This window comes from Nasonia vitripennis, chromosome 2 (genome assembly GCF_009193385.2).
Source record: "Nasonia vitripennis strain AsymCx chromosome 2, Nvit_psr_1.1, whole genome shotgun sequence".
Classification (NCBI taxonomy): Eukaryota; Metazoa; Arthropoda; class Insecta; order Hymenoptera; family Pteromalidae; genus Nasonia; species Nasonia vitripennis.
In genome coordinates this window covers 17,147,933-17,170,200 of record NC_045758.1, presented here as the reverse complement: position 1 = coordinate 17,170,200, position 22,268 = coordinate 17,147,933, and the positions used below count along the sequence as shown (strand labels likewise).

The window sequence follows — 22,268 nt, the reverse complement described above, 5'->3', positions numbered from 1 at the left end:
TTGCGTCAGCGATGTCCTCGGTTCGTGGTTTTTTGTCAATTATATAAGATTCCGCTTGGAATCCTGACTTATTGTCATTGCCGTTTTTTTTCTGCAATTTCAGAGACTTTGTAGTACCGAGAACTTGTTTTGTGTCTGCTCTGCGTTCGACTGACAAGTTTATGTTTCACGGTTTATTTGTTTTTTTTTTTTGTTTGGTTTGTAATTTAGTCTGGATTATTCACTTCAGGTGTGGCGACCGACGGTGTGTTCTCGCGCGATGCGGTCGATTTTGGCTTCATTTTTTTCTGTTCATGGAAACCAAGAAGAAAATAGATAAATAACGACTTATCAATCCCGCGCATTTCTTGGCAGACTTCGGGACTCGACTTTTGCCAAGTGTCGTTAGCAATCTGCATCTGAATCAGCTCCAGCATAGATCACGAGGTTGTTATGTCAGCGCAACTGTAAATTTCGCTGATATTCAATAAAATATGTTAAACGCAACAAAGTTCCGATTTTTATTTGAAAATCTAAGTACAACATAAATGTAGCGGTATTAGCCGAGAAAATTTTAAACTCAAGAGCGTAATGCTTCCGAGTGTATGCAGTTGTACGTACACTCGCTCAGCGTTAGAACCTGATCGACTGACGTAGGAAACGGAGGGTACAGCACACACGATTGTCGAATCTCCTAAAATAGACTCTGATACAAACGCGTCTTTCGCCTCTCGGACATGAATGTCGGGAGCACAAACGCAAGAATCGAGAGACGTAGTTTAGAGCCACATCCATAGGTAGGGGAAAAATCGGGTTGAGAGTTCGAAAGAGAGAAATAAGATGTACGAAATTAACTAATTATTTATTAAGTACGAATTGTCTAGCATCGGTGCCTTTCCATTACAAGTATACAAAATATCAATCTATTAATAAATGTTGTATGCTTATACAGCCACGAGCTTTCAAGCTCCGGAGACGATAGCTTTTTTTATTTGACCTCTGCTTCATCGGTATAAACACAAGCCGAACACAAATATAGATTCTCCGCAATAGATTCGAGTAAAACGAATGTAGTACTGTTTGCGCTTCCATAAATCGGGCATTGCTGTAAAATAAACTTCGTATCGTTCCAACAGTTTTGAAAAAAGAATACTGTTTCCGTTTTTAATAGAAAACATCATATCCAACTACTTTATTCGCAAAAACATAAACTGTGACTCTATTTTTCACGATCGAAATTCGTGGCCGCAACAAAACTGCTTCCTGCCTCGGCCGTAAATATATTTGAAATTCAATTTATAGCTCGAAAAAGATCGACAGGAGTAAATGGATGCGTCAACGACGATGCCAGCAAACCACCTGACCGAGAGAGTGAGTGAGAGAGAGAGAGAGAGAGAGAGAGAGGGAGACAAAGTGGGGAAGAAAATTCGTTACCCTTTTTTTGCTGTACCCTTTTCTCGTAGATCGAATCGAACGCATTCGACAAAATTGATACAAATGGCGCGCGGGGTGTGCGCCGCGCTCAGAGAGAGCCATTCGGCAAAATCGACTCGGTCAGCCGCTGAAAATAGCAATTCGGGATTTATCGGGGAGCTAGCGAAGAGTATGAGCTGCTGAATTGACGGCTGCAGCCAGCGCGCGCGCGCCAATTCTTTGGCTACCATACATTCGAAGAGTGCTTTTCATATTGTATATAACTTTTGAATCTTCCCTTCCCTTTCATACACAACGCTCGGGTGTACTCAGAATAATTGCAAAGTGGCCTTTCGGTGGGTTGAACCATTCAGAGAAATTTGTTCAAAATACTGTGCACATATTTTTCACATCAAGATCAGTAAAGCAGGAAATTGTGAATGAAAATTTTTGTAATGTTGCTATACGTATACGTGTACGCTGCTCGAAGCTGCTAATTGAAAGCTGAGCGAAAAAGCCACGAAATCTTTCCGATATTGCTTTACCGCCCATAAAACTGACTGTTTACAACCGTCGTAGGATAAACCGAGCTCCTCGTCACGCCCGCCATTAATAAATATAGACCACGGCGAAAAAGACAAAGTCTCAAAAGATTTGCTGCGCAAAACTAAAGTGGAGCAGAACAGGAATTATTCGCGAAATTCCGTGCAACTTGAATTTCAACGTAGCATCAAAAACTAATCGTTCCTCTCGACTACATCTGCAGTTCTAATCAGCATCAATCCAGGGCTAACCCAACCATCCTGCCGAGTACAATCAGAGCAGCGCAAAGTGCGCGTGAACAACCGAAGCTAATTCTCATTGCCGATGCTCGAGCTTGCAGTAGCCCTTGGCTCAAATTAACCCGCCAAATTTTAATTCGCCCGCACACAAAAGCCTCCCTCCCACACAGCCCCACATCTGCTCTTTTACAGGGGATAATCAGGGAGCTTCGCACTTGCGAGTATAGGCGAAATTCGAATCGGCTTTTCAGGCGTATTAGCGTGCAAACAGCGTTAAAACGACACAGTACGGCAACGGATGCGAGCAGGCAGCCAGCGTTAATGCCGCCGACGATTACGATAATGCCTATAGTCGGGAGGCACAGAGGCGTGGGAGACTTTGAGAGAGAGAGAGAGAGAGAGAGAGAGAGAGAGAGAGACAGAGAGAGAGACAGAGAGAGAGAGAGAGAGAGAGAGAGAGTTGCCCCATTATGGAAAAGCGCGTAAACGTTTATAGGGGTATGAGACCGAAGAGAGATGTTCTTCTTAACGATGCAAACTCTGAAAGCTGCTCGTGCTGAGCTCGATAGGTCTTTCCTACTTGCATTGCATCTGAATCGCGAACGAAGGAATGCTCTCAACGCGAATCCATGGAATATTTTGATCACAACGTTTTTTACAGAAAAGCCATCGATCAAAAATTCAAAAAAAGCCATCACAGAGATAGGAATCATTTGAAAACCGCATGATAAATATACGTTTGGCAAGTATACGCGGCGCATTAAACCGCAACGAATGTATCCTGTCCGAGAATAAAATAAAACGCTCAATTTCACCGCGACTACGCATTCGATTTGGAAAACTACAAAAAACCGCGCGGTTCCCTCCCCCTCCGATAATTATTGCATCAAGTTTCATATCGGCGCTAGCGCACGTTCTCCTCGGCCTTGATAAATAAAGAACGTGCGCGCGCGGCGCGCCAATCCCAAAGAAGCCCAATCAATCTCGCGCGCGCAAATGATACAGCGCGCGCAACAATCATCGTAAAAGCTCCATCAATTAGTCCCTTCCCTCCTCGCGCTGATTCTATTTATAAAGCCCCCGCGCGCGTGCAATTGCATCCCCGGAAAAAAGCAGACCCTTAACAGGCGCTAACGACGCGCCCGGCGCCTAGTGCAACCGATTATTAGCGCGAAACGATTAACGAGAGAGAGAGAGAGAGAGAGAGAGAGAGAGAGAGAGAGAGAGAGAAGCACTGCACAAGCGGCTAATTGAAGACGCCGGGAGCAGCGGCGAGGTTAATCCGCGCAGGAAACGTGTACGCGCGCGCCCGAGTGAGAGAGAGAGATAGAGAGAGAGAGCCGAGCTCTATATGCTCGGATTATTATTATAATTTATGATGCGACGGAGGCAGCGCCATCGCGTCGCCCTACCACAGCAAGCTCGTCGCGCGCGAGAGTTGACGCTGCGCGAAAATGCGCATTTGTACACTATTCCGAAGAGGTAAATTTAGTGGATGCTGCCCGAAAAGTCGGCTGACAAATTGTACAGCGAGATCATCAATGTTCTGATTTTAAATTCTGATTGTTATACTTGTGTTTATTTGACTGCGTATCGGGTTTTATATTTTAAGATACGCGTATTCTCTTTTATCGTATATCAATGAAAGCTCTATGAAGCTAATTAAAGGTTTGGAGAATCACTGCATGCCACAATATTATGCACATGGAATTGCAGATTAATGACAAGGGGAACGAGAAAGTTAACTTATGCACTACCTATCTTCGTTGACCAGACATATAGAGTATATGAGTAGTGTGAGTGGGGCGAGTCAAGCCAGTGCAAAAATGCTTTATTTCGATGGTTTTTTAGAATAAATTTTAAAAATACAAATTTTGATTTGTAAGTAATCTTACGACAATAGTAATTTGCGCATCCGCAGTGACTAAACGAGAATCAGAAAATCAATAGAATGATCATCGCATTTCTTTATTGTAGTAGAGAGTGATTCTATTCTATGTATAGCTTCCAGAATACTTTACACTGTTTAAAAATACCGGTGTCATTGACCTGCCACTAGTCATAAAAACTTCAAAATTAAAGAAAATCTATGATTGTCAAAAAAAGAGATGTTTTCTCTCGCCTCTCCGTTGCAAAAAGATTCGAACTTCCTGATAATTTTCCACGCGTACATATGTCAGCAGCGCGAAATCCTCTCTCGCGCTACATCATTGTCGAGAGCGAGGAAAAACGTTTGCCATCTCTGGCAAGGCTCCAAAAGTATGGCTATATGCGCAGAAGGTAAATAACTCGAACAGCGATATCATAGCCATTTCACTGAAATAAACAATCGAAGGCGTTGGTCACTTTTACGTCTGAAGAAATTGGCTTCAGAAATTGGCTTTCGAGGTCTGCATAAAAAGTAGGTTAGAATTGTACTATTTATCGAAATGATCCTAATCCTAAAAATTTCGAAAACATTCTATCTGTTCTATGACATTATAATATTATCTATAGAAAAAACGAACAAGGCTTCAATTGAAGCTAACCTCTGTCGAAAATAAATTGTTATACAAAATTTATAAAATTGGAAAATTCTTATCAAAATTAAAAAAAAAGAAGTAATTCTGCTTATTAAAAAAGTTTTTTTGTAGAGTCCCTCTTTTATTACTTTTGCCATTTTGCCAGTTCGATGCGCTATGTAATACCGTTGAAACTGCTTTTCATCAGTACTTATTGTACGTCCCATAAAACAATTAGAAACAGCAGGCGTAAAGGGTGTCATAAATTCACAATCGCTCATGAAAACCAATCATCGCGTAACAACGTATTCTCGATGGAGCAAATCGTTTCGCGTCATTGGTGATTCGACCAAACTCTGTTATTGTTGCTTATTGAACAAATTGTGACATCAGTCTTTATTGCAGTTCAAGGCAGACGTTTGATAATTCCATTGTATGTGAATCAATATTAATTGATGATTTATTTTTACGACACTATTATAACACTGAAATGAAACTTCAAGTATTATGATACAGAGTTGCTTACAAATCGACTTTACAATAAAAAACCGATACAGACATCATTAATATAGGTACTGTGCCCCAATCGATGAAAAGCTTTCGAATAGATTTATTTCCTATTAACAGAAAAGCTACAAGCACTGAAACTCAAACCTATGGGGATTGATACATAAGGTAGATAATTGATACATAAGGTAGATCGACAGATATGAATAGTGCATTTCATCCGGCTCAAGCATAGCTAAAGATACATCCGCTGTCCAGAGCTGATTATTTGTACAAGATCTTTGCTCGACTGACAGACGGATCGTCAAGATGGTCGTCAGCAGCTCTGATTGGCTGGCGCTGCTGCTAATCCCCTGGCGAACAATAGTCCCGTTCTGCTCGCACGCGCCGCTCGCGTTTAAACATACAGCAGAGAATATTTCCGTCGCCGGATCGAAATACGCGCGGTAGACGAGGCTTACGTCAGTCTGATGCAACTCGTTTATTATTGCAAGCTTTATTTTATTTAATCAGAGCGCGTAATTTATAGAAGTACGAGATGAAGAAAGGTATTGTATAACTTCGTAATTTTCGATCGATTTTCAGCATTGATGTATTGAAAATTTTACAGTCTAGAATAAAAATATACACCTTGAAAAATAAAAGTCATTGTATTATGAGACATTAAATGCCGGGACGTTGTATGATATAATTCAAACTTCATCCATTTATATGCAAAAATCTAAAATTCATAGAGAGCGTCGCGCACAGGGACAATCTAAAATCGCGAGGAAAGAAATAAAGTTCGAACCTGCGCGGATCTGGCATCAATATGCATACAGGCACACACAGACGGATGACGCGCGTGCATTAGGTTGGGGAATATCATCTCTCCGGTTCATCGACACCAAACAGTGGGTCAATCAGCGGCACCGGAGGAGCCTCGGCTCGCGCGCGAAATTGGCTTGGATCTCCAGAGCTCGAACGCACGAAATACGTGCGCGAATCAATCAATCTGTCTCTCTCTCTCTCTCTCTCTCTCTCTCTCTCTCTCTCTCTCTCTCTCTCTCTCTCTCTCTCTCTCTCTCGCCCGTTCCTATACGCAACGGCACATTTTATTTCGTCGCGCGGAAATGTCTGGGCGAATCGCGAGCGAATTTATCGCAAAACTACCGCGATCGCTCGTTCGTTCTTGGATCGTTCGTTAATTCGGAATAAATCGAGGGTGAAATCGCGCAGTTTGATTGAGATGAAAAAAATCTATCAAGCCCTGCGCGCGAAAGCTCGGATATTCCGCAAGCTTTTTCTCTCTCGTCTCTCGTATAACTACATAAATTCTCTTTATGGTGCGCGCGCGTCTTTTTGTACGCCAAGTTCGAGGGCGTTCGAACAATCGAGCGAGGAACGAATGTGGGGTAGTTTGGGACGAATTGTTCGACAATGCGTATGGAATTTGTGAGCCTGTCGCTGAGCGGTGTACAGAAAAGAAAATTCCGCACGAGATCGAATTTACGGTAATGGCTGGAATCGAAGTTGACGCGGGCTGATTGATTGTGAAAAAATAGCTTGATTTTGTTGATGTGCTCAAAGTCTCAAAAGTTTATTTTAATGGAATCATTAGAAACAAACGCCTGCGAGCGAGTAATTTAATATACGTAAATGTATATGAGCTGTACTTGCAAAATTAGATAATTATCGCGACAACGCATTTGTGCAATATCAGATTTAATTAAAATATTACGTGCGCAGCTGTATTTCACTGCGACTGTATGTTAAAATATTACATCTGTGCAAAAAAAGAACCATTATTATTTTTACCTCAAACTAAAGTGAAAAATTATTATCATATAAAAAAAAACGCAAGCACGTGTGGTTTTTACATCCGAATATTACACAAACAATACAACATTTTTAGTTATAACGCGCCGACTTCTGACGTAAAAAGTCCGACTTCAACCGATTCCGATCTAAAGAAGTGAAAAAGAAACGCGCTATGACGAAAGAGTAGAAGAACGTCCGCGTTTAAATATAGAGACAGCAAAGTGCAGCACGCTCTGCTACTTTCGCGCTTGGTTCATTCCTTCTCTCTATCTCGGCGGTCGGCAGTTCTCGTGAGCCTTTTTTCAGAGCCGCAGCTCTGATTCGTATGTTTACAAGGCCAGATTAACACCGACGTGTAGTGAAAAATGCACAAATTAATTTTAAGATAATCTTTGATTACAGCGATATACGTTTTGAAATAGGCTTGAAAGAATCATCAGGCATTATCTGTTCTTCTTATGAGTGAACACGGACTATGAACGTCAGATATTGATTCGCATTTTACGAAACGATATTAATTTCTATTATATCGCAGCAACTACATCAATTGCATAAAAAGGATTCAGAAGAACTCAAGAGACGCGCCGTATGAAAAGGAGCAACGGACCTTCAATTAAAGATCCAAGCCCAGCCGTAAAATATTCAAAAGCCCATTAAATCCGCCTGTTCCCGACGCTGACTGCCTCCCGCTCCTCTATTCCCTTGGTACTGCGCCGTACTCCTCTTTTTCGCTCATAAATACTTTGATGCTCTGATTGAGTTGGAACAGAGCGCGATTCAATTCTCCAAAAATTCGGCAACAGCAGCCTCCTCTCTCGTTATGCAATAATTGAGGCATCGCCGTGAGCAATCCTCCCTCTGGGAAACGCAAATAATGCCAATTAATATGAAATACGAGTGTTATGGCGAGCACGGCCGAGAAAATTGCGCCGAGCGGACGCAGGCTGCATACGCGATTTTTCACGTGATGCGCGCGGTTTTATCGAATAAATTTGTACGTCGCGCGGCGGCCGGCGTAGGTTTGCTGGCTAATTGGATCGTTTAGAGTTTCGATATTTTTGCGTCCGATGCGTCGTATGGCGGGGATGATTGGTGTCTCGTATGTATAATTGGTGCTTTACTCGCTTCGATTTATCTTCTTTCTCGTGTGGAAAATAAATCATACCACTCGCAGGGCAAAAGTCAAAATTGAAATAATAACTAAGCCGATTATATCGTCAAATGCTCCGGCGTTTTTGTTTCGAGATTTAGAAGAACATGTTGATAGTATCCAACAAACTTCGAGAATCGCGAACAAGCCCATAGAGGTCAAGCGCGAGCATCGCTGCTTTATACCGCCGCTCTATTTTCGTCCATCTAGATTACGTTCGCACAGCTGTTCGCGAGAGAGACAGTCGTGCCTGGGATACACGGAAAAAGTGCGTAAAAATCCGAGTGAATGTCTTGCTCGGGCGCATCGAATCGTTAATTTCGCCACGATACCCGCGAAAGTCGTCCTGCAGGCTGGCGTGCGACTCGTGTATAAACACGCGGACCGAATCGCGAGCGCGGAAAGCGATGTTGCGCGTTTATTGGGAATCCGATACTCCGGTGCGCACAAGGCGAGTCCCTGGGTGTCTCCTTGCGACTAAGGCGCGAGACACATGATTTTCAGTTTCTAACTGTTGTACGTCCAAGAGCAAGCTCAGAGGTTCTCGTTTTGAGAGACTTCCTCGTTGTTAATTAAACTTCCTACCTCATGGAAAAAGGACGACATGGATGTGGGCGGAGAGTTATGCGCTTGCATGTCACAATCAAGATCAATCAGAATCAGTATGCATACTTTTGGTATCAAAACAAGCGCGCGCTGTTGCGTTACAGAATCACAAAATAAATGAAAAATTCCCACGCTGTAAATTACAACTTTGACATCACACGCTTCGGAAGCCCATGCGAGCTCGCACGCGCGTACACGCCGAAGATTAAAGTTTAAAAACGCAATTCATTCTCGCTCGCGCTTTGAAAATTCCATCTTTCTTATTAAAGAAGCCCCCATAAAAAACCCATTATGAAACTTTGTCGCGCGTATCTCTCCCGCCGTCCGGGCTTTTCGCTGAAAAACAAAAACTCGTGCAGTGCGCCGCGGCGCGGGCAAAAAGTATCCATTTCAGGCGCATAATAACGAAGCAGCGTGCGCGCTCGGCGAATAAAGAGAAGATGGAAAGGACAAAGAAGAAAAAAAGGGAGAAGCGAATAGACGAGGCGCGGAGAGGCGAGCTGTGCAGACGCGAAACACGCGTACTGCGGTAACCGGACGATGTCCGGGAAAGGCCGGGCTAATTCTGCTGTACAAGCCGACTCCTCTCGATCTCTTTCACCCGGCTCTCTCCATACGAATAAATAGCCCCAGCCGCTGCATCGATGACGCGAGCTTTTCGCCTACCTGCGTGCGCCGGCAGCCTGTTCGCGCTGACACCGGCCTACTACCTATGTCCACAGCCCATGCACGGCTAAAGAGGAACTGCTGATGCGCGTGTCGCTGCTTTTGCCTCTCGATTTGTGTTTCGCGCGAGTACGCGTGACACGCTTCGCTTTTTTGTAAATGAAGTCGTTTAAGCTGTGTTCAAGAAAAATAGAAGAGACTATCGGAATATTCAAACTATAAAGGAGACGGCTTTAAACGCACGATTTAGCTCTCTCTCTCTCTCTCTCTCTCTCTCTCTCTCTCTCTCTCTCTCTCTCTCTCTCTCTCTCTCTCTCTCTCTCTCTCTCTCTCTCTCTCTCTCTCTCTCTCTCTCTCTCTCTCTCTCTCTCTCTCTCTCTCTCTCTCTCTCTCTCTCTCTCTCTCGTAAAACGCCTAAAAATACGACGAAAGTCATAAAAGCTCTGCATCCTCAAAAAAGTTGCTCTCATCGCGAGCTATATACTCGGCGATTACGTCGCAACACGATAATCATCAACTCTCTCCCTTCTCCGGGAACATCGATACTCTCGAGAGCAGCAGCAGCTGCCGCTGCGGTGCAGTGAGGGAGGAAAAAGCCGCTCGCACGCGATCATCTTTCGCGCTCGACGCTTTTCACGCGCGCGAGCTGCGCAATTTATGCGCATTACACGCGCCGACGATCATCGCGGGAACACGAGCTGCACGCGCGCCACAGCGTATGCACGAGCCATACCGCGGAAGAGGATGTTTATGCTGCTGGTTTGATGAAACAATTAGATGTATTGATTTGAGGAAGCTGACGGCTACGGATGGCGGCGGCGTAAGTTTTGAGAAAGGAGCTTTCGAAGTTTCGACGACTGCATTTGTTCTTTAGAGCTGATATTGCGTGACTCATGGTGAAAGAAAACGGTCGAAACTTTTTCAAAGATACACTCCCCATAAGAACTACGGCTTTCAGCTGTACTAATACCTGAAAGAGCTTTTCAAAAAAAAGCACCGAGCCGCGCGGGCGCCGTCATCGCGAAGCGCTAGCATCCGGCGAATCCTACTCCTCCTCCGCGCATACGCACGCGACGTGGGTGTTTCGTGTGTGCGCTTAGCCTGCAGCGCCGATGTGGGGACCCTAAATAACGCTGTTTTGTAAACAACGCTACGACGCGCCACGCCGGCCGCTCTCAGCTGCGGTTTTACCAACTCGAGCGCGCCGATCTTAATGGAAATAGCTGCTGCAACGATGTTGCAATATCGCGGCCGCGGGTTCGATGACTGCGGCAGTCACGAAACGTGAGTGCTTAAGTTTTTTACGAACGGCAGAGTGCAGATGTATTGTTAGACGTTTGATTGATACGGCGAAGACGAGTCGGCGGTGAAACCCGAGATAGTCCGGTTGATGCCTAGCCCTTTCGTTGGGCTTTCGGGTTTTAACAATAGACCGACAAAGTTGAGAATCGATTCGTTACAATGTTTTAGCAGTAAAGAAGTATCCTATTTTTGCTCATTCCAGAGAACGAAGCTTGCAATTTGGAAGCTTCGAAAATAGATCGATCGATCGAGCTATACACGGAGCATACCAGGCTTGCAGCAGCAGCAGTACACCTCATGACCCCCTTCCAAAGGCACAGCACTATTTTCCTCGATCGATTAACACACAGCAAGCAGATAAAGCATAGTAGTTACTCCGCGCGATAACTCCTCGTTGACTTAAAAATCGCTCGAATAACGGCCAATTAGAGCAATCAGTCCGCGGTCGATCGGTCGATCAATCAATCAACGGGCCAACAATGGACAATACGAAGCACGCACAGAGAAAACTTACGTAATTCCTGAAGGACGACATGTTGCCAACAACTTGCTCCAGACTCCGCTTTCGATCAACACCTCAGCCGCAGCGGCAGCGATTCGCGCAAGCTCTACCACCGAGAGCCGCAGCAGCAGCAGAAGCACTCCGCAAAGCTCTTCCCAAGAGGAAGAGGGAGAGAGAAAATGACCGATCGCCGAAGGGCTATAAAGCCGAAGAAAATTGCGAGTCGCGCGCGTTTCCTCCTCCCCGGGAGGAGAGTCGAGAAAGTCGCGCGCCGCGATAATATCGCGCACACTTTCTGCTTCGCGCGCGTGGAGCCGTTTCGGACGAGGCTCAGACCCTGAAGAGCCGGCGACCCCGGAGAACGCACGTCGCGCGTTTCCGATCTCTCTCTCTCTCTCTCTCTCTCTCTCTCTCTCTCTCTCTCTCTCTCTCTCTCTCTCTCCCTCTCTCTCTCTTGGCTGTGTTGCTGAGTCTGTGTGTGTGTGCGTCGGTTTGTGCGCGAACGCTTTCGTCGCTCAGCGTCGTTCATTCGCTCTCCGCTCGGCCGGCGAATACCCGCACACGCACACATGTCCGCTCGCGCGCGTAGGCCCTATTTTAAGAATAGCCTTAATCTTCGCCTCTCTTTCTCTCCCGCCGATCTCCGGCTCTCGCTCTCTTTCTTTCTTTCGTCCGCGCGATGCTCTTTGCCTGTCTTCTGTCTTGTATTTGAATGCTGGCGCGCGAAGATCGGGTTGGTGGTGGTGCGCCGCCGCCGTCGGCGTATGTGTCTGTGTGTGCGGTATAGGGCCGAGCGTCGCGCCGCCGCTGCCGACACGTTGCCGGGGGAAAGGAGGACCGAAGGAGAATCTGCGTGAAAGAGAGAGAGAGAGAGAGAGAGAGAGAGAGAGAGAGAGAGAGAGAGAGAGAGAGAGAGAGAGAGAGAGAGAGAGAGAGAGAGAGAGAGAGAGAGAGAGAGAGAGAGAGAGATAGGGAAGGGCACGTGTAGAGAGGCGCCGAAAGAGGTTTGGAGCGTGGCTGTGAGTGTATGTGTAATGTGTGACTGCGTCGATGTTGACGTATGAATCTTTGAATGTTGAATCCCTGGACGCACGTGTTGGTTCGCTTGTGTGTGTGTGTATGTGTGTGTGTATATATATATATATATATGCAAAAAAATCTGGCCGACGCACACCGTTCCAACTATATATATATATGCAGTTGGAACGGTGGGCGTCGGCCAGATTTTTTTCCCAACGAGACTCTCGAGACTAGAGACGACTGGTTCGCTCCGATGTTACCCTATCTAGATGATTGAACTCTCTGCATTGTTTTTCTACTTATTCAGTGACAGCATTTTAAATTTCTATTATTTTACATGGATATAGCAAAATATTATGCATTACTCCATAATGTGTTAGGATAGGATTAAGTAAGCGATTTTGGCAAAATTCCGGCTTAATTTTTTCAAATGTCTTAACAGCGATATCAAGCTAGGTGTACTTTAGCTCTGCGTCATCCATTAATTCAATAATACTAGAAAATCTCATCTCGCATCGCTGCTACGGAGAAAAAGTAGTCGGAGTGTGCGCTCGCTTGCTTACTCCCGCTCAACTTGCGAGCTTGCAGTCACGCGGCGAGGAGCGGCATCCCTGCGGTTTCTTTGTGTCAGTGGCTCTGCTGTTGAAACTTTGTCAGTAGTAGCACAGTGGAAAATCGATTTGCGAAAGGAGTGCAGATGCTCGCCGCGGGATTCAGCTTCTGTTTCAGCGTAGTATTTACGATTCCAATCTCGAATGATTGAAGTTAGTGTTTAAATTCTAACATAGTTGCGAAGATGAATGTGTTTATGATCAATTTTGAATGCATCATTTTTACAAATTTAGCTTAAATCAAATCTCTTTTTGCTGTATTTTTTTGTGAAAATTCTCATAAAAAAAGTGTTAATAATGATCGTTTTTTATAAGTTATTTTTTTTATAAGTATTTGAGGCCTTGAAACTATGATCGACAAATGTAGAAGACAAACTTTACGTCGTTTTTTGTCTCCATCTAGATTCAATAATTCAATGCGAGTATTGGAATCAATTAATTTAAATCAATAGGGGTTATAATTAATAAAAGGCGGCTCAATGATGAGCAAATTACAAAATTACTTTTGCGTCATACGAGTATAACTATATTATTAACAATACACAAAAATCTGTTAAAATTTAAATGACTTAGAAGCTGCTGAACTTCATATTTTTTGAGCACTCATCGTAGCCTAAAATGCAATCTAATCACTTTTTATATGCGTTTGATCTACCTTACTTGTATGAGTGAAATGAGAATCGACATTAGGAAACGTCATGCGAGGTTTTAAATAAGTTGTGTATTGTGCGCACAGTCACTTCGTAGCGAATCTCAAGCTCCGTACAACGCTGGTTCGACAATTTGGTGTACCTATATTTACTTGTACAGCCAAAAGTCGCTACGTCATGGATCTCACTCAATTACATTCAAACCATATCACGCGAAATGTCTATCATTCGAAAATTTACAAAGTATCTGTTTCTGTAAAATTAAAGTTAAATAAATGGACTGTTTAGTATTTCATATAATATTCAACGTACTCGAAGTTATTTACGATAAAGCTTATTTCGAACGAGCAAATCCGCAGTGTTCGAGATCATCCACCAGAAGAAAAAGGTAAGTTTCTCTTTTACTGACTAACAGTGAGAATGTTAGGTGGGTACTTCTTTACAGTTTTTGACACTACACAAATCATTTCGTTCCTGTCTATTCAATAAAGAGTAGTCAAAACGTAACAATACAATAGTTAAGAATCAAGTAAAATAAGTAACTTCTGCCCAGATAGTTTCTGCCGAGAGTTCCTGCGCAGAATCTGCTTAGGATAATTACCAGCTAATATACAGGAGTTCGATTTCATTAATACTTTCATTTGTTATATTCGTTATATTTGATACAGTCCTACTTCACTACACGGAGAAAAAATTATCACTAAAAATTACTATACTTTATCCTAATCGGGGGACAAACTCAAACTATGCAAATAATTTAGTATGTTTGCGTGAAAATTTACTATACATACATTCATAAAAAATTGCTATACCAGTATAGTAAGTTACTCTGTATATTTTATTGGCTATAATTAGAACAATTAGAAAAATTTTGAATTTTGCAGTGAATTAAATTTTGATACAAGAAAATACTCCCTTCTCAATACTTTTTATAATGATACATCATCTCTTTCGAATTTTCAGAGCCAGTGCTGCCAGCAGTTAGGAATCGTTAAAACTTCATCCTCGTAGAAACACTCCACCGGTTAAAAGCTTAAAACCACCAGTCGGTAACTGTTACCTTCCGCGAGGCTTTGGAGCACCAAGCTCGCCACAAGGTGTCAACGCCTGTCGATTCTCGGTGCAACCAAAATAACGCAAGCCTTTCGTAATAATCTAATATTATAATTAACCAAGATTTTCGCTTAAAAATACCACCGCATCATTCAATACCCCGTATGAATCACGCGTTTCATCCTGATTCCATCCCACAGAAGTCATTTGCAATAATAAACTCTACGAAGCAAACTGGCCCCCTTCCCGGGTATTTAAAATTATATTATTCCTGCTGAGATCGGCTGCTGTGAAAGCTCAACCACTGGCAAGTTTGACGCGCGGTTGGCTGCGACAAACGGGAAAATTAGCGAACCTGACACATGCGACGCAACCGATTAATCAGCGGTCTCGCGATAATCGCTTGCGAAGTGCTGAAAATTTTCGATGCGCAACAGAGAGTACTCGAGAGCAGGAGGATGAGGTATAGAAAGTAGCAAGCTTTGCTCAGATTCACCCAGAAATATTTCGTTCCCGATATAGGAGCCGCGTGCATATAAATATATCCGACGCGCCGCGGCTCGCAATAAAAGTATCAGCGTGAAATTCCTGGTACTCTTCCACCCGCCGAGGAGAGGTAGATTCCAGTGGGCCGAGTTGCATAGGGTCGATTATTACTTTTGGCTATACTTGGGAAAGGAATGTGGGTTTACTGACGCGAGTGGTGGATACTCTCCATAGGCTCTCTTTATTTTTGCATTGAGATTTTAATTTTTATTTTGCCTTTATCGTCATCCTTTCGTCAAACTAGTGAGATTTGAAATAAGCTTTCAAACGCAAAAAATCAAGTTCGAAGATCTACAAGCTTTATTGATTTAACTGAACACAAAAAATAACAGTATAATTTATTCTGTTATCAAAACTTTTATTCGATTCAATTAGTATTTCAAAAAACTCTCCTGATGATAAATTGCTAAATAAAAAGTTTAATTTTCTTTCGTATATATGTATATAATGCTAAAAGAGATAGAATTCGTCATAATAAAAAATTATTAAATTCTATCTTGTAATCTTTGCATTCGAAAAAAATGTTAAATTCACAAATACGTAATTATGGAAAAAAATAATATAGCCATATGTATGGGTATGCGTGAATATAATCATAAATATTAAAAATCAGTCTGCAAAGTTATGCAATAGACTTTTCATATGTACATGAAAATTTGGACCTGTGAAAATTTCTGCCTGGCAAATGGAAAACCTGTTCGTGGCGCATCGTGTCCCTAAAAATATACGGAGAGCAACTCCACAAGCGAGGAAATATTTTCTTCGCCGAACGAAAAGCAGCAGCTCAGAAGTGGAAATAGAATTGGTTAGTCATTCTAATTTCTTTTTGGCGCCTTACAACGAAAAAAGTTTAAATATAAGAGCAAAACACAATCGCAACAGCACAAGAAATGTAGTCACTTAAACTCCGCCAACTCATACAGGAACAGCTTGCAAGTAACCGGTGCGCATCATTGCACCGCTGACGCTCCGCAGATCTCGTCTGCAGAGACGTGAAAAATGCGTTTTAAATATTAAATGACACGACGCGAGGCACGACGAAACTCTCTTGCGCACTTAATAATCTGCGAGGAACGCAGGCTTCGTGGCCAAAATACGAGAAAATAACCGGCCAGTGGCTTTTACTGTGCAGAGTTGTATCCTAGTCACAAATGGCGCAGAAAAATTTCGAGTCCGATTACGTGCGTTTTAAAATCTTCATTCTTGGAGAAGAGTTAAAATTAGAACGTGTTTTTCATTGATTTTAATCTAACTTGATGAGTGCGAGTCAGTGATGAATGAACGCATATATTTGCAATTGATGCATGAATTTCTTATTTACAAAAGGTCGTAATAAAGTTATAGTTAAATTTAATAAACTATCAATTACTTGTTGCAGTAATTGTTATAATTATTTTGATTTAAAACATTAGTTTTGTATGTGTAAAGTTTTTCTTGATTAATATTTCCTTGCTGTATTCATACTTATCTTAAAATGTTCCTAAGAGGCATTGGAGGACCTTCTAGCTATATTATATTTTAAATATTTAAGAACTATTGCCCTGTATCAAACAAAATATTTCAGACTGATCGTAAACTTAAAGTACCCCTTAAACTCAATGACCGGATCGTAGTGTTCTGATTTCTTGTCGTGTACCTTTCGGCACTAAAACTACTTTTGAATAATGCTATATACAAGCTTCTATTTCTGTATTGCGATCTATATTGAATGTTTACTCGCTCCTCATTTTGTTTCTTTTGAGAAAGCGGTGCAACAGAAATTTTGGAATATTTCGTAAAAAACTGCTACCAATTCATTGACACATATCTCTGGTAGAAATTTCCCCCACTTATTTACCATTACTTGGAAAAATACGGAAAACTTTCCCATCCTTTTGAAAATCCTTTAAGAATCGGTTTGCCACCGTATTTTGTCACGGATTTCAGCATTTATTGCTCAATGAATATACAGAATTTCAGGGTATACTTTTGAGGTTACGTTCTCATAATAGTCGTTCATTACATTTTTACAACGCATGACCGATATTTACATTGACGCACAAAAAACAGAAGTTAACTTCCCAGACATCGTCATCTACGACCTTGTAACTTGAAAACTAAACTATATTGCTAACATAAACTACAACCGGAATATAAATATAACATAAATATCGAATTCGCCAACCGTTCCTCTTCATTCGCCAGACTTTTGCCAAGTATATTGGTAAAAAAAATTAACGAATAATTGGTGAATTGGCAATTTGGTTGAAGAAATTTCTACCAGGGTAGCTGCCTTCAACTTTTATATCATGGTAGAAACTTTCCCTGTTTGCAAGCCACTGGTCGAGAAATGCCGAATGAACTGCCCTGAAAAGCGCGTATTTTACGCACTTTTACTGCCCTAAAACTAAGCAAAACTAGCGTATTTTTAAGATGGGATTCTGGTGAAATTTCTAAATTTTTTATATCGTAGTCACATTTTCTTAAATTTTGTACTCATATTCGGTACAAAAAATGAGGAAGATTCGTAAATTTTGAGCCATATATATAGTATATTACTTGAATTATTCCAAAAAATAATTAAAAATTGGGCTTACTTGCAAAGGTCTCTTGCGCACTCCTTTTCAACTAAAACCAAAATTCTTACGGATAATGTTTGCATTTGTTCCAGAATAAAATTTCATAGTGATCCGATTTTTAAAAAAGCCAATTAATAAAATTTGGTATGTCAAAAATCAGTTTTTGGACAAAAAGTTCTACTAATTTTTAATCTAATAATCATCGGGTTATTATTGTTTACTGAGAAGAATATTACTGTCTTTTATGAATACTTAAAATATCATTATTAAAAGTCAATAACTATCATCATTATTCATTAAATGAAAGCTTTATTGTAGGATGAACAGAGTTGATGCAATAATAAAAATTTTCACTTTTAAAAGTCAGAAGAAATTCTCATTTTGATGCCTGTTCTTCAAAATTTCTGGCTGCTATTATTCAAAAACTAATGTACGTAACGATCTGATCTCTTGAATGCACATTTCTTTTACAACAATAACACAATATTTAATATTAAATTCATACTTTTAATTTCCATTCGAACACCCATCTGAATATTTGGGTTTATCGCTGACAATTTCTTATGGGTGCTCGAATGGAAATTGAAAGTATATCACTAAGAGATGAACTTCCCTATATAAAAAAGTCATGACCGGATGTTGTGAAGCCAAGATAGACGTTTTGTGATTGGCTCATGTAGTGCGCATGCGTCTAAGTCAGGAAGTCTCAGCAGTCACAGCAGCATAACACCAGCAGCGCCACGAGCCAGCGAGCGGCAGCAGCGAGAAAGCGGGGAGAGCGCGCAATACACTGTATATAGCTGTATATAGCGAGCGGCGAGCGCAGCGGCGCGAGAGAAGGAGTAGCGGCGCAGCGCGCGCATTAGAATATGCTTGTATGAATGATAAGTGTATAAAGGTATGAATGTATGTGTGCAGGTATGAATGTGAGAGTTTTAAAAAATTACAGGACTTACTTATCGGTACAAGTTTTGCGCAAAAGTGAGAACAAATTGCGATTTTCACCGGATTTTAGTACTCTTTTACTCGAAAACAAAGCCTTTTTCATCCCTATGTAGTTTTTCCTCCTGAACACGAATATCGAGGTTGGAATGCCCAAAAGTGGTCAGGTAATTTGTTATTAACAAATTAATTGTTAATATTTAACAAAATTATATTATTTTAAACCAGAAAATATTTTTTTAGATTCTTTATATGATTCTAAATCGAAAATGTTCTTGTAAGATTTTCTAAAAATGGCTTTGTTTTTGAGTAAAAATTGATCAAGTTTGATGAAATTGAGAGAAAAATTGCGATTTTGACCGGATTTTAGTACTCTTTTCCGCGAAAACAAAGCCTTTTTCAGAAAATCTTATAGGAATATTTTCGATTTAGAATCATATAAAGAATCTAAAAAACTGTTTTTAGGTTGAAATACATGAAATAAAACATAATTTTGTTAAATATTAACAATTAATTTGTTAATAACAAATTACCTGACCACTTTTGGGCATTCCACCCTCGAAATTCATGTTCAGGAGGCAAAAATACATAGAAAAAACCTTGGTGATCTACTGGCCATTCAAGTCCGACGAAAAGTGCTCAGCGTCTAGACTAACACGCTGCAAGCGGCTATCGGGTTTTCTTGGTTCTTCCCGCTGGATTTCGGGCTCCTCGACGCGCTAATATTGCGGTGCCTTTCATGGCGCTTTAATTTTTTTGCGTAAACTAGACGACGTGACTTTTTTAATATGCGCGAAACGTTTGCAGATAAACATTATTACTTTATGACACGCGGTGGCGTAAACCTCGATTTACCGCACGCTCCTGCAAAAATGCACTCGCTAAATCTCGATTTACGCACGCTGTGTCATAAAATATCGTACGATACTATTATTCTTATTATATTTTCTTTATTGGTATTATATTTTACCTATCCTATATTTACTAGTTGATCAATGATTACTTCACCTAAGATTTTTAACATCTCTGTCAAAGTTGCGATTAAGTTGGAAAAATAAGAAAATGGCGGCGATTTACGCATCAAAATCACTAAATCAAAAAATTATAAAAATTTATCAAAAAAGTCACAATTAAATGTATCCTTGTAGATTAGAACTTTGCACTCAACGAAGACGCATTTGAATTTGCGTCGAAGACTAATTCATTTCAGTTTTGCCGCGAAGACTATACTATATTTTGAACTCTTGCGTCGAAGACTATAAAGTACATTTGCAGTCCTGCTGCGAAGACTAGTACATTTCTCACTTCGTATACGTTTGATTCTCTAAATTTGATAACCTACAATGTAATATCGCCCTGGTTCCCTTTTCACCAAATCCTTAAGAGAAACAAACTGAAAAGGTTAAAAATCTTGTTTTTAGAAAAACAATCAACTTTAAATGATTGCAAACCGGATTCTGTAGCACCCAGAAAAATTTTAATACTGGCAAAATTAAAAGTTTTTTTCTCTACTTCAATAATCTGGTATACATTTTTGTCCTAACATCCAGTACTTATGTTTGAGGAGAAATAGTTAATAAATGTCAAAAAAAAAACATGGTTCAAGCGGGATTTTCAAAGGCTTTTCCATATAGGAAACAGTTTTTCCTTATTTTTCCATAAAAGTACATCATCAGACCTTCAAAAAGCACCCCGATTATTTTTTTGTAGACCTATTCTACTAAGCGCTATTGCTTTTTGTCCAAAATAAGTCGATTCAGACTACAGTCCGTCGTGGTCCTCCGCTAGGCCGCGCGTCGGGCCGCATGTGGTGGTAGGAGAGGACCGCCACATACATAATTATAAAGAAAGTTACGTGGCAAAGAATTGGCAGCGGTTTTTTCAATAAGATTATAAAAAAGCTATATATACCCGTCAAATTTAGTTATATAAAAAGGAAGGAAGAAAAATTAAAAAAAAACAACTTTCTTAATTTAGTTGTTAAAAAGTTTTTTAATTATTTTTGCGTCCGTTATAGAAATGCCGAACCTGGTCACTAGAATATTTACTGAAAGTTTTGCAATTTTTGTTGTTGCACTTAGTAAGGATTTTGATGATCTTTGACTGTTTTGTCTTTGACTTTTCTTTCACAATGGATCCAAGTTCAGATTTTTTTACAGATTCACCTTTGTTCAAGAGCGTTGCTAGACATGATACAATTTTTTGCTTTTCCTCTAAAGAATAGGTTTTATCTTTTCCTTTATCTTCATCATTATCTTCTAGCTGCGCCAAAGATGCCTCATTTTTCTTATAATTTTCGTCACATTCCTTGTCGCTGTCGTCAGAATCCGATGATAGAATATGATGAAACCTTGACTAGCTTGGTAAACCAAGTCCCACAGCGTTCGATGAAGTCGACGATGGCAATGCTGATGTTAGACGTGGTTTCTTAGCTATTGTCGTAAAAAAAATTAAATATTATAGATAGAAAAAATTGTCTACGTAAGTTATATTAGAGATAGTAGTACACTGACCTGTATGCTGAACAATCATATCAGGATTAGAAATCTCATCAAACGATTTTGCCAATTTGTCTTTTTCCATCTGATCTAATTTTGCTTGGAGCCTTTTTCTATAGACCTTCTCTAGCCTCGCTTTTTCCTAGGCAATTTCTTTTTCCATCCTCATCGACATGTCTTTGCGCATTATTTCTTGTTTCGCTGCTACGAAAGTTTCCGGGTTAAATTTTCGGATGTTGTTAGCTTCTTCGAGAGCTGTTACCCTTATCACTCCTACGAGTCCTAACAAATAGCGCGTCATTTGTCGCTATTCTATCGTTCTCGTAAATCGCCTTCACGTACTTTTCTCCTTTGTTGTCAATCGATCGGAAAAAGTATTCCCTTCTCTCGAAGAGGGTAGCAGGATCGTTCAAATGAAACGGGCTCGTTAAAGAAGTTAGTCCCATGTTCATGCAGAAAATGAATCCGACCCGCGTTCACGATAGCATCAATTTCCTATCATACCTCTCGGGTAATGATTGGCAAAAGTGCATTAACTGCGAAAAATCATAAAAAACAAATTAGATTAATAAAAAAGATTAAAATGTGATTAAAATCCATTAAATTTACAACAACAAGGGGTAAAAGTAGGAAGCGTCGCTTACCTTGCTGTGGGCGATGTAGCATGCTGTTAGAAATTGGCAACAAACGAGGTTTTTCGGATTATTAACTCCTTCTCTAAGGATTTTCATTTCGTGACCGATCTGCTGCTGCACATAACTGTCCCAATTGGCTACGGATTGGAAACAGTTCTCCATCTGCATGCGATGAAGAAATTGTGGCAAGATAGATACGCTTTTCAAATAAAAAATTTATCTATAATTCATTCTTATTTTAGAAAATTTTCAATAAAAAGAGTTTTCTATTGCATGGCTAGTCAACTCTTCGTTGTAATCACATCAACATATGAGAGTCAATGCTCCATTAGTCAGACATCCAATTTATTTCTCACTAAATTTAGTACTTAATTCATTGAATTTAATTTTACCTATTGCTACTGTAAAATATAGAATTATTTAAAAAAAGATTTCGATTAAAAGTTGATATGAACGAATGGAAGAATTTCCAACAATCACTGTTTCTAAGGTCATAGATTCTTTGCTATTTCAAAAACATAAAGTAACCATCAGGTTGTGTAAAAAA

The 22,268-nt window shown here is 40.7% G+C and overlaps 1 protein-coding gene across 4 annotated transcripts in view; it reads right to left on the bottom strand.

Annotated features, from left to right (window-relative positions):
* LOC100115129 overlaps nucleotides 1-11,325 on the bottom strand; it is a 213,927-nt gene extending 202,602 nt beyond the window's left edge. For 3 of the 4 annotated variants that reach the window (XM_031923721.1, XM_031923723.1, XM_031923719.1), the window contains exon 1: nucleotides 11,221-11,325. In XM_031923721.1, coding sequence (XP_031779581.1) covers nucleotides 11,221-11,241 — 21 coding nt within the window. In that variant the 5' untranslated portion in view covers nucleotides 11,242-11,325. The remainder of the gene's footprint in view (nucleotides 1-11,220) is intronic. The other variant, XM_031923722.2, reaches the window with a different exon arrangement.
* Nucleotides 11,326-22,268: the final 10,943 nt, after the last annotated feature.